Below are 12,965 nucleotides of genomic sequence, written 5' to 3'. Positions count from 1 at the left end.
TGGTTTAGTAGAAACACTATGTCGTCGCTAACGATCCAATACTCTCCCAAGCACCGGGACATATACAAATACTGCAAATGGTCGATCACAGGTACTTTAAACACACAATCAAACTGGTTTTGCCTTTGCCATTTTGAAACTCGTAGAAATATCTAAGAACCATAGCATTTTTTACCTTCAAGATTTCGTCGTCGTTATTTTTTTTCTATTTTATTTATTTAATACCCCATGGTACGCCGAGTTAGGTAGACCTCCGGGGCACTGACTGATGGCTGAGCCAAGGTCTTGTAGGGTCTTGTAACGACGACCAGATAAGAACTTTTTAAGTTTTGGGGAAGAAAAGTCGCATGGGGCTCGATCTGGAGAGTATGGTGGGTGTGGCAAGACGGTAACCTTCTCCGACTTCAAAAATTGCTTCACAAGCTTAATTGTATGTGATGGAGCATCATCATGTAGACGAACATGCCTAAATCCTGACACGGCGTCGTTATGATAATATATTTAGAGGTTTTAGTGAAAGGCGAAGATAACGAACAGTGATCAATCTCATAACTCCTACAAGCAATACAAAACAGATAGTTGGGCAAACACAGACCCCTGGTAATACCGACCTGTAACACTTTTGCCCTTCGGCACCGGAATTTGTACGGCTTTACCATCACATGAGAAAAATATGCAATAAAGAACCTTCTTTGTGTTTATGGTTTTTTCTGGCAACTACAGGTCTTCTACCGTGTTTAGTTAGTCATCTTTTGTTTCCAATTTTTCTTACTAGTTTGAAATAGTGAACCCATGTTTCGTCATCAATAACAATATTTGCAAATTGTCTTTGATTGAATTTGGAAAACATTTTCAGCAATTTCTTAGCAGTTTGTACTTGTACCCGTCTTTGGTCATCTGTCAATATATGCGGTATTCAGCTGGCAGAAATATTTCGTACTTTCAAATTAAATTCAAAATGATAGAGATATGCCATCAGATTTGCCAATATCAAGAATCGTGTATCTGCCATTACTTTCAATTATTTTCCCGACTTTTGAGACATTTGCCTTACCTGTTACAGTCACAGGTCGGCTAGATTTTACTGCATCTTTGACGGACTCTGTGTCAGTCAGAAAGTTCTTTCTCCACCTACCAACTGTCTCATAAGATACCTTATCAGACCCATACACTTCCATCAATTTGGTAAAAATCTGCATTACCGAATGACCGAGATTTGTGCGAACTTTCATATAAGCTCTAATTTCTTCAATATTCTCAACCCGTTTCCCAACCAATTTTACAACAGTGGTCAACGACTGGCTCTATTGAAATTGTTATAAGTTCAAAACTATGGGGAGCTGAAGACTCGTATCTATACTGTTGGAAAGGTATTGAATCGAGCTATCCACAGAATCGTGTAAAGCGTTATCACGCTGTGGTAAAATACACATATCGAACTGACTTAGTATTCGTATAATTTCTGCCTTTTTGCACGGAAACTTCATGTTTCAGCAATTAAAAGCCCGGATGAAACAGAGTACATTGCATGTGATGTGACACTGGTGACGAATTTTGCATATTAACCCATCACTGGTGACGAACTTTGCCTATCAACCCAGCATGCCGGACAAGATCAGAAGCTTTGGATCTATCGATGAAGACTGCACCATGTACTGCCTCTTTTTCATTCCTGTTGTGACTTCGACTTTTAGCTTAACAAAATTGTCTATTGTGCCGCATCCGGGACGAAATTAACTTGACACATGATCCAGCATGCCTTGTTTCTCCAGAAACCATCTTCACATGGTGTTCAGCATTCTTTCAAAAGTTATGCACAAGTATAATAAAAGTTATATTGGTTTGTAGGAGTCAGGAATCAGAGGGTCCTTGTCTGGTTAAGGTATTGGGGCGCCTATGACATTGGTACGTGATGCTGATTAAGTTAGATGGTTTTCAGTTGATGCAACCATTGATCAGGGGATGCTTACTCCTCCTGAATGCATGCGCCAATCTCTGGTATGTCCTAGGGTCCGTGTATGCAGTAATCTCAATTCTGTACTCTTAGTGGGATTTATGAGATTATTTATGAGATTGGTCACTGTTCGTTACCTTCACTTTTCATGGTGATGGAAATGGGTGTTGTATGAAGTGTTTGTTGTAAAACAGTATTATGCTTATGGTTTGTTATAGAACAGTATTCTGCTTATGGATTATTGAGAGAGAAATGGGTTTATAATAAGATGGAATTGTGTGCCCACCAGTTATGTCATGCTTTTGTTGTGCATGAAAATAGGATTCATGTCATGTACAGTGCCCACAACGTTATTCTTCACATTCCTATCGCGTTCTATCGTGCGTGTATCCTATCATATCGTGCGTGTATCATATCGTATCGTGCGTGTATTCCATCATATCGTGCGTGTATCCTATCGCATTTTGCATGTATTCCATCGTATCGTGCGTGTATCCTATCGTATTGTGCGTGTAGCCTATCATATCGTGTTTTGCGTTCATCAGGTTTTTCCTTTCATTGTGAAAATTCTTTATCGTCTAGCTTCGGAAACTATCGGGATCGTTAATCAAATCTAATCAAAAAGTACGATAAGTGCCTGTCATCTTACTGTCCGTCTGTCTGTAAACATTTCACAGTTTCATTTTTTTCACCAGAATCACTGGGTTAATTTCTACGAAACTTGGCATAAATCATCTATGAGTGAAATGGATTCAAGTTTGATGATATGAAGGACCATGCTCATTCGAAAGGAGAGATAATAACAACATGCAAAAAAGATGGAACCATTTGAAAATATTCTTAAGAACCACTGGGCCAGAAAAGCTGACATTTACATGAAAGCTTAATGGCATAGAGGAAATTCAGCTTTGTAAAAATCATGATCCCTGGGGTAGGGTGGGGCCACAATAGGGAATCAAAATTTTACATGTATGCGAATGTATAGGGAACCAAACTTGGCACAAAACATTCTTTAATAAAATTTGTTAATATGAAAGGTTATACCCGTCTACAAGAGCATATGGTAATTAATGAATTAGTAGCCAAGTGTAGTATTTAGGTTAGATGTTTTAACGTCCCTCTCGAGATTTTTCACTCATATGGAGAGTCATCAAGACCGGTGAAGGGCTTCAAATTTAGGCCTATGTTCGGCACTTATGACCATTGAGCAGTAGGGGTTCTTTAGCGTGCCACACCTACTGTGACACGGGACATCCGTTTTTAAGGTCATATCCAAGGACCCCTGATGCCGAGCGTTTGGCGATGAAACTGTCACTACCTGTTTTAACAACTTACATGTAGGTCTGTCGCGGCCAGGATTCGAACCCGATCTTCCGCTTGCGGGGCGAGCGCTATACTTCTAGAACACCACTGTGGTTGAATAATGGTTATATTTTTTTTCTCTCTCTAAACTTAATGGGATCACAATTACTCAATCGACTTAACAGTTTAAAAATCTTTGAAAAGTTGTACAATTTGTAATGTCTGTTGATGCTTTGTATATTAGAATGATCACCTGCATATAGTGTTTATATATCTCAACTGATTCGATATGCAAGAGCTTGTTCTACGTATAGTCAGTTTTTAAATCGAGGTAAGCTACTGGCAAACAAGTTTGTTTTCATCTTTTGGGCCTACACATTGAAATAGTCCTAGCTATGCCCCTGGTTTGTGTTCTTTTTAGGAATCGAGGAAATACAGTACATTTGAAGGAGAATATAAAGCTGGTGATTTTAAGGCAGAAGAAGAGTTAAAATATATCACAATTTCATTCTTAGTAGTCTGGAAAGTAAGCAATGGTTTGTCGAGTAAACTAAGGATAGTAAATCGGAAAGCTCCTTCACCTGAACCTCATGAACAGTTGCTTGTCTAGAAAAATGATTCGTGGTAAACTCAGACACGTAAATAGGAAGTTCCGATTTGAAAAAATAATCAGTAATTACACTGTTTATTACATACATGTATATCTTAAGAGAGGCTGTTTTAATATTCCATTTTTTTTCACCTGTATTCTACTTATATACCAACTACTGAACTTATATCTGATTTCGTATATTACCTTTGTTTTTACAGTAAACATTATCAGGGACATTGTATTTCACACATTTAGAAGATTAAGTTTTAAAATGGTGTTGCATCTCCCAAACGTCTGCTCAAATGAGCACGACTCAGCTGTCATCGTTGTTTTTTTTTTGTTTTTTTTTTTTTACATGTACATGTGCATCTGTACCATGTACCAATAGTCGTACGGATAGTTACTGTAAGTTTCTTACATGGGTTTGATACCTTATAGTACAGATGGATCACTGGTCGTTATCTTCACCTTTCATGGAACCAGTGTTTTTCACAGGTCTCTCTCTCTCTCTCTCTCTCTCTCTCTCTCTCTCTCTCTCTCTCTCTCTCTCTGATGGCCTAAGTGAATACAAACAAGGAAAATTACAGTAAGTGGTTAATCGTAAATACATCAATATTGTTGTAATTAGTTATTGTAACACGTTCTTTGCATACAAGTCTTATAAGACATTACTCATTAAAGACAAAAATTAGACTCTTACCTTTCTCAAATATTTTTCGCGCAATATCAACTTTGACGTTTATAGTATTTACTGTGACGTCATAGTACTTTCGGGTATGTAGTCTTGCGTTACGTTGTTACGAGAGAAAAACACGACTGAAAAAGACCGGTAAAACGGTCGAAATATTTCTACAAAGTGTGTGAATTTGATAATGCAAGCTATGTTTTTGGCGTACATAGGACATTACATTAGAAAATCGCATTTGTAATTGATGTTTTAGATCGTCCTACTTTGTTTCTTTTTTGAAGTATACACACACTTCTTCGTACAACTACCCCTGTAATTGTCGACTGAGTTCAACACGCACTGGAAACTACCTGGTATTCAGTCTATGCTATCAGATTTAGGTCAAAGAGCGACAACTCAACATGTCTTACTGCCGAGAATCTTTGTTTTGCATTTCCTCACCAGTAGTATAATTCTATCCAATTTCCTCTCGTTATTTTGGGAACGGACACGGTGACGTCGATATCTGGTATGTACTGTATATGAGAATTCCACAACACTGGTTTCGATAATTGATGGAGAAGTGAAAGTCGGTTATTGTAATAAAGTTATAATTAGTTCCTATTTTCTATATAATTGACTGAATATTATTAATTACAAGTAATCATATGTATTCAAGGGTATGTCTAAACATATACCAGTATGCAATTGCGATAATTATTACAGTTTAATAATTACATTTCAATTACATGCCCTCATCTCATATCATCATAAAAAGCATGATGTCCCCGTATGACAGCGAAGGTTATTTTGGTATACACTGTACGGAGTTCGAGATACTGAAGCTCAATTGTGTGTGATCTTTGTTGATGTAATACATGTATCTTGGTAAAAACATGGGTTGCGTCGCAAATTTGAGATTTAGATAATCAACAGGCTCGTGGCGTAATCAGCGCCTTTATAAATTACTTTTCTGACCTTGTATCTTTTTAGATCTGACACTATAAGAAAGTAGGGTGTCGTTGGATTTTCATGCTTTTATATATATATATATATATATATATATATATATATATATATATATATATAAGAACATATATCTGAGAGAGAGAGAGAGAGAGAGAGAGAGAGAGAGAGAGAGAGAGAGACAGAGAGAGAGAGAGAGAGAGAGAGAGAATAAACTAACGCGCTTCATGAAGTAACAAACTGATGGAAGACCTGATCATCAAAGACTACGAAAATATTGTCAATGATGAACTTCGGCATTTGTTTTCTTTAAATTCAGAGTACTTGTGCGTGGAATCACAGTGGTGTTTACCAAAATCATTTTTTTGGATCAGTGATCACTAGATAGGAATATTTCGTTTCTCCATTTTTGAAAAGCAACTGTCTATGATGTCAGAAATTATCGTGAGGAATGGTCGTGTAAAGTGTTGAAAAGGCATAAGTTTTGTTGTTACTTTTATAAAAGATTTGCGATTTCAAATTTACATGAAGTTCTTTAGCATTTTTTAGAATTCACATTTGATTCACACCACTTCTGATTATATATGTTGTGGCACAGTGCATTTAAAGTTTCTCATTCGCAGCTGTTAATATCATCGTGAGGAGCAATGATATGAAATACAGAATATGTGCACAAAAATGGGCGTTTTAGCATCCCAAGCACTACTCCAACGCTTGCAGACAACACTTGTTGAATTGCGCTTACTTTACATGGAATGCAAACAAATCCAATCTAATGTCCTTATTTTTATCCAAAAAGAAACTTAATACGGACACATTAATTTAACACCTAAGGAAAACTGATGCTCACTCTTCAATGGAAGACACTCACCTGTTAATCTTATTGAACTCCACATTTGACCCCAGCAGGAGAACTTGAATGCTTGTAAGAAAGGACACCAAACTTACTTTGCACTAAAATCTTCCACACAGCTCAACTCGATAATTGTCTCCAAGCTATACAGAAAAGTTCTATTATCCTCAGTATTGCATAGGAGCGAACTGTGGACGAAAATGTGTTGAAAACATCAACACATTTCAACATTTCATATCAGGTACTTAATTATCCTCCCTCGGCAAACTAGATCAGACGTGTAAGATTGCATATTAGGACTTTGTCCTATTACTGCAGGGATTGGCATTAAGACTGTTTTGTCCAGTTAACAAAATGCCTCAAACCAAAGTTCAAAATGCAATCCATTTTTTGATCAGCCAAGGGTCTGGGACAGACATCATTGTGAGACATTCTGTGAAAGCTACCAAAAAATACTAAGAAATATGTAATTCATGTAACTTTTCAATAAATGAATACAGATTTACATACAAACATTGTGTCAAATTAATCAACACATTCAAAAATATAATTTAGAGTCCTAACATTGTATATTATACATAGTATCAATTACTGAACAGTAGATAATCAGTTTTGTATTGTTCATAATGCACAAATAATTTACTAAATTCAAAATTATCTCATTCAAGACAGTCTAAAGATTCATAACATTGCAAAATTAAAAATAGTATTCACTCGAAAATGAAATGAACAGCATTTACACAATTACTTATAATTTCCACAATTCAACCTTTGCATAGTGAAATAAACATTACAATATATCATTCTGACAATTTTCAAGAATAAAACTTACATGGTTGCCGCTGTCTATGAAAATAGAATTATGTTACAATCTCGTGGATATGATACCGGAAATGAAAATATATACATAGAAAACAAAACCGTACATAACCAGGTATGAGAATTCCGGATTGATATGGCGTAATTACACTACACTCCCCGTCTGATTTGATAATATCACTACTATTTTCAAAACAAAATTATGAACGAACTACCAACTTGTAACATATATGCTCATAAAATGATTTCTGTGCTAATCAGTTCAAAACCCTATCTGAACACAATCACATTACTGTTTGTTTGATATAAGAAGCACAACTTCCGTTGCTGGACGTTTGAAAATCTTTCTGTCTGAGCCGAAACACATATCTACCTTGCAGACACGAGAGTCAACACTAGGATATGTGTTCTCAATAATTCCCATCGGCCAATCATTGTGATGAAGGGTCTTATCACGAAGAAGGACGATATCACCAACTTGAAGATTTCTTTCATTCTGTTGCCATTTCATCCGCTGTTGGAGTGAAGAAAGGTATTCCATTTTCCACCTTTTCCAAAAACAATTCGAAAGTTGTTGTACACAGCGCCACTGGTCCTTCATCAAATCCTTTGCTGTAAACTCTTCTAAGTTGAAAGAGTCTACCACACGTTTTGTTTTCAAGGAAAGTAACGTTACGGGTGACAAAGGAATGGGTGAATCTGGGTCGTATGAAATACCACTCAGAGGGCGCGCATTGATAACAGAGCATACCTCTGCCATGAAGGTCACCAGAACTTCATGAGTAAGTCTTGTCACTTTAGGATCGGTGAGCAGAGAATCCAATATCCTCCTAGAGACACCTATCAGCCGCTCCCAGGCCCCACCCATGTGTGAAGCGTGTGGGGGGTTGAACTTCCACTGAATTTCTTTCCTAGTCATGAAGTCTTTCAGCTGTGCATTGTCGATGTCAATCTTGTTGATATTCATTTCCGAAGTGGCTCCTATAAAGTTAGTGCCACGGTCTGAGCAAATGGTACGTACTTCACCTCTAAGGGCTGTAAGACGACGTAATGCACTGATGAAGCTAGAAGTGCTCAATTCCTCTATTACTTCAATGTGGACTGCTCGTATCACCAAACAAGTAAATATTACTGCCCATCTCTTAGCTTGAGCCTGACCGCTTCGTGTTTTTCGAGTTACAATGGACCAGGGTCCAAATACAACCACTCCAATATGTGTAAAAGGGGGTCCAGGATGAAGGTGTGCTTCAAAGATGTCGGCCATTTTTGGTTGTTGTTGCTTGCCTCGCAACTTTCTACAAGTTACACACTTCTGTATATGAGAGTTCACTCGACGACGACATCCTACTATCCAGTATCCTGCACTTCTAATTGCTCCTTCTGTGAATAAGCGTCCTTGATGTTTCACTTCTCGATGAAAGTGATCCACAAGCAAATTGGCAATATGGCTCTTTTTTTGGAATGATCAGTGGATTCTTCTCTTGAGGCATCAAATTAGAATGACGTAGTCTGCCTCCTACTCTGAGGAATCCAGCTTCATCCATGTAAGGGTCTAATTTGAAAACAGGATTTCTATGGTTTACAGTTCTGCCTGTCTTGAGAGCTGAAATTTCTTCAACAAAGGCCTCTTCCTGCATCAAATGAATGATAAAAAGTCCAGCTCCCTGCAATGTGAGTGGGGTTTGATTTTTGTTGTCATCACTCTTCATCATTTTTCTCTTTTGCATTATCTTCTGAATGAAACATATAGCTCGAGTCAATCGCTGCCAATCTGAAATTTTTTCAAAGCGATGACATCCTAGTTGACAAATGCTTTGTACATCCGTTCTACAAGAACTGACTTCCGGATCACAATCAATGTCAAGGTCATACTGTTCATGTTTGCTGCTATCTAGTAATTCATGTGGACCGTTCAACCAGAGACTGGTTTGCATTTCCTTCACTGCCACTGATCGGGTCCCTTCATCTGCTGGATTTATTTTCGTTGGAATATAATTCCAATCTTTCGGTTCACTAAATTTGCGAATTCTTTCTACTCGGTTGGCCACGTAGGTGAAAAAGCGCTTAGTTTCATTTCTAATGTAGCCCAAGACTACCTTACTGTCTGTAAAAAATCGAATCGAGTCAAAGTTAGTATCAATCTCTGAGGAGATAAGTTCATACAGTTCTGTTGCCAATACGGTCGCACACAATTCCAATCTTGGAACAGTATGTCCATGTTTAGGTGCCAGTTTAGCTTTCCCCATAACGAAACCAAGTTGCTCCTTCCCTGTGTCTGAAGCAAGTCTGAGAAACGCAACAGCTGCAATGGCCATGGTTGAAGCATCTGAGAATATCAGTAATTCTGTGAAACTTGCCTTACTGACAGACACCTCATCATATATGTACGAGGGATTTGCAAACTTTCTAAGTCTTTCAAGGATGATTTCCATGTTGTCCACTTTTGAAGGAAATCATGTGGCAAAGGTTCATCCCAGTCTAACCCACTTGTCATAGCTTCACGTAGAATACTCTTTCCTGCAATTGTCACAGGTGCAACAAATCCAAGTGGATCAAACAAACTGTTGATAGAAGAGAGGACGCCACGTCTAGTAAATAGTTTCTCCTCCATGTTTACTTTGAATATGAAATTGTCATATTAAAGGTTCCAACAGATTCCTAAACTCCTCTGTGTTGGTAGATCATCCGCCCACAGTTCTGTGTCTTTCAAATCTTTAGCCAGGTCCTGAGAATCGAAGGCAGATAAAACTTCACTAGAGTTGGATGCTATCTTGTGTACCCGCAAACAGCCATGGTCTATCAAAGCCTTCTTAGTACGTTGAAGTAGATCTATTGCCTCTTTTGCCGATGAATGAGAAGAAAGAGCATCATCTACATAGAAATTACGATGCACGAGGTTTTTCATATCTGAACCATACTGTGCCTCTGCGACATCAGCCGTACGACGTAGTCCATAAGTCGCCACCGCAGGGGAGGGACTATTACCGAAGACGTGTACTCTCATTTGGTAGTCCACCAGAGGTTGTTCAAAACAATTGTCGTTATGCCAAATGAATCTCAAGTAACGTCTATGTTGAATGTCCACCAGGAAACTATAAAACATCTGTTCTATGTCTGCAACTATTGCTACACATTCTCTTCTGAATCTCAGTAATACACCCACTAAGTTATTCATTAGATCTGGTCCGCTCATTAGGACATCGTTAAGTGATAGTCCACCACACTTTGCAGAGGAGTCAAAATCTCCACGGATTTTGTCTTTCTTCTGGGGGTGATAAACACCAAACAGAGGTAAGTACCAACACTCGGTGTTTGGTGGAAGCTGCGGTGCTAACTCAATGTGACCCGCTTCAAACAAGTTCCTCATAAATTCAAGAAAGTGAGTTTTCTTGGTTGAGTTCTTAATCAAACTTCTGTCCAGGCTAATGGCTCTATCCAATGCTTGCTGTCGATTGTTTGGTAAAATAAGTCGTGTCCTTTTTAAGGGTAAGGGAGCAATCCAATGTCCTGAAGAGTCTTTTTTCATATCACTGTCCATATGAGCCAAGAATTCTCTATCTTCACAAGATAATGACGGTTGATTGTCTGTACTGGTTCTCTTAAATACTGATTGTTTTTCAACACATTCTGAAACATGCATGTTATGGTCGTATGGCATCAAAATGCCAATGGATGGTTGTTCAGAAGTCGAACACAACATAGTTTTCATAACATCAGCAGATTTAGGTGTGTGTATTCCATCCAAACACGTCTCTCCAATAATTACCCAACCTAATGATAGACGTTGAGCATACGGCTGAGATGGGTCGCCTCTTATCTGCTCAAGGACATGCTGTGCACTCAAGAGATCCCTGCCAATGAGTAATGATATGTTTGCCGCATTGTCAATAGGTGGAATAAAATCTGCTATATTAGTAAGATGAGGATAATGAATGGCCACATCACAGGTTGGAATTTCATGACGATTGTTAGGAATAGCGTCACACTCAATCAAAGTTGGTAAATTGAATGTAGTCTGATTGTTCAATGAGTTGATAACGAAGCCATGAGAACGTCTGTCACTCACTACTGAGGATCCACTACATGTAGATAGTTTGTATGATATTTCAAAAAGTTCAGGTTTAGCTAGTGACTTGTTGCTCTGTTCATCAAGTATGGCGTACACCTTAACTGGTGGGTGTTCACTAAGTCGGGGGTGAATGCTGACTAGGACAATCTTAGCACACGATTTGCCTCTAAAATTTCCGCAGATTTCTGTACAAGCTGCATTAACGTGTGCCGCAGTTTCAGTCCGTGCTATCTGTCGTTGTAGTGTCGGTGTTTCACTTGTCAGTTTCTCCCCGCCATGATTCTGAGAGGGTTGATTTGATGTGTTATCATGCATAGCAGTGTAGTGATGTCTGCTACCACAAGTGTTACATTTCACATACACACGACAGTCCTTTGACAAATGTTTTCCATCACAGCACTTAAAACACTGACCATGCTTCCTTAAAATGTCCCTTTTCTCACCAATACTCTTTGTGCGGAAGGCATTACAGTCACTAGTAGAGTGGGATGAGTTGTAGAGTGCACAGCGCACTCTTTCGTCATCTTCCGACACAGCTGTTTTATTGGAATTAACAGCCTGTTTGTGAAACTGTTTGTTTGATTTTGTCCGTGATCCCGAATAACTTGCTGAATCAAGTCGCTGCGATTTTTTTTCTTGTGGTGGATCATCAAAATCAAATCCCGGGTCATTGATTATGTATGTCATATCTTGAACAAAGGTACAAAATACACTGAATACGGGGTACACCACATCATTATTCCTTTTGTAGCTGATCGCCTTATCACACCATTTGTTCTGAAAGTTCTTGGAAATTTACGTAACACAGGGTTTACTCCATCAGATGTGTCAAAGTAGCTCAAAGTCTTGCTGTACTTTGGATTGTCTTTAACAGCATTGATTTCATTCAGGGTGTCTAAAAGACAAAAATATTCCAGCTTGTTGCTAAAGCCAAATTTCTCAATAATGTCCCATACCTTCCTCTTTAAAGCCTTTGCAATACGATCTGGACTGCCATAATATGAATCTAGTCTTCCCCATGCTTTTTGAATTGCACGAATTGAATCACTAGTATTGGAGTTCTTAATACTCTTCACTTGTTCATATGGCTGTCCTTTGAGGTTGTGTATCATGAGGTCAAGTTCAATAGATGGAGATGCATCAATTTCACTCATCACTTCCTTGAAAGTAGATTTCCATGCTAAGTAGATCTCAGGGTCACCAGCAAATGGTTTCACTCGTTCTAAGATGAAACTTTTCTTAGTCAAAAAGGTTGTCATATCCATAAATGCTCGATTGTGTTCAACTGTCTTGTTCTGATCACTCATACTCAATCGTGACACACAGCCCTCCCGCCCCTCTGGAACAAAGAGTTCAGCACGGGGATTCAGTCTACTGTCTGGTGGGGTAACAGGTGTTGGGGTGACCATGTTAGATAATGTTGGTCTCATTGTTACAAATGGAGTTTGCATAGGGGGTAAATCTGGTTTAGGTGTTAACAGTCTTACTCTGTCAGCCTCCTTCTCATTGTTCTCAACATGTACACTCTGATTTACAACATACCGGTTTGTGTGCGATGTAGTCCAGTCACTTTGTTCACTTTCACTAGCCACACTATGATCTTGAAGTTCCTCCTCGAGAATCTTCATGTTAATTTCAGCAACTTCTTTGTCCTCTTCTGCTTTCATGTGAATCAATTGGCTATCAAAGTTGGCCTAGGGCCTCTGCCTCCACCTTCGTTCTTTGACATATAAGTTCACTTTC

General features: G+C 38.5%; 2 protein-coding genes across 2 annotated transcripts; both read right to left on the bottom strand.

Annotated features, from left to right (window-relative positions):
* Window positions 1-8,520: 8,520 nt before the first annotated feature.
* On the bottom strand, window positions 8,521-9,585 carry LOC130048764 (uncharacterized). The gene has a single exon (XM_056145814.1). It carries the CDS (start codon window positions 9,583-9,585, stop codon window positions 8,521-8,523), a length of 1,065 nt encoding a protein of 354 aa, XP_056001789.1.
* A 206-nt stretch (window positions 9,586-9,791) lies between these two features.
* On the bottom strand, window positions 9,792-12,889 carry LOC130048763 (uncharacterized). Its single transcript, XM_056145813.1, has 2 exons — window positions 12,022-12,889; window positions 9,792-11,911 (listed from the first exon to the last, which is right to left on the bottom strand). Exons 1-2 carry the CDS (start codon window positions 12,887-12,889, stop codon window positions 9,792-9,794), a joined length of 2,988 nt encoding a protein of 995 aa, XP_056001788.1.
* Between the last annotated feature and the right edge of the window lie 76 nt (window positions 12,890-12,965).

This window comes from Ostrea edulis, chromosome 7 (genome assembly GCF_947568905.1).
Source record: "Ostrea edulis chromosome 7, xbOstEdul1.1, whole genome shotgun sequence".
NCBI lineage: Eukaryota > Metazoa > Mollusca > Bivalvia > Ostreida > Ostreidae > Ostrea > Ostrea edulis.
The sequence above is the reverse complement of the archived record's forward strand: the minus strand, read 5'-3'. Positions and strand labels throughout refer to the sequence as shown.

Coding starts and splice junctions, on each gene's coding strand:
- LOC130048764 (XM_056145814.1), bottom strand. CDS start 9,585: ATGGAAATCATCCTTGAAAGACTTAGAAAGTTTGCAAATCCCTCGTAC.
- LOC130048763 (XM_056145813.1), bottom strand. CDS start 12,889: ATGAAAGCAGAAGAGGACAAAGAAGTTGCTGAAATTAACATGAAGATT. Junction 11,912..12,021: donor TGGAGTAAACCCTGTGTTAC/GTAAATTTCCAA, acceptor CCTTTGTTCAAG/ATATGACATACATAATCAAT.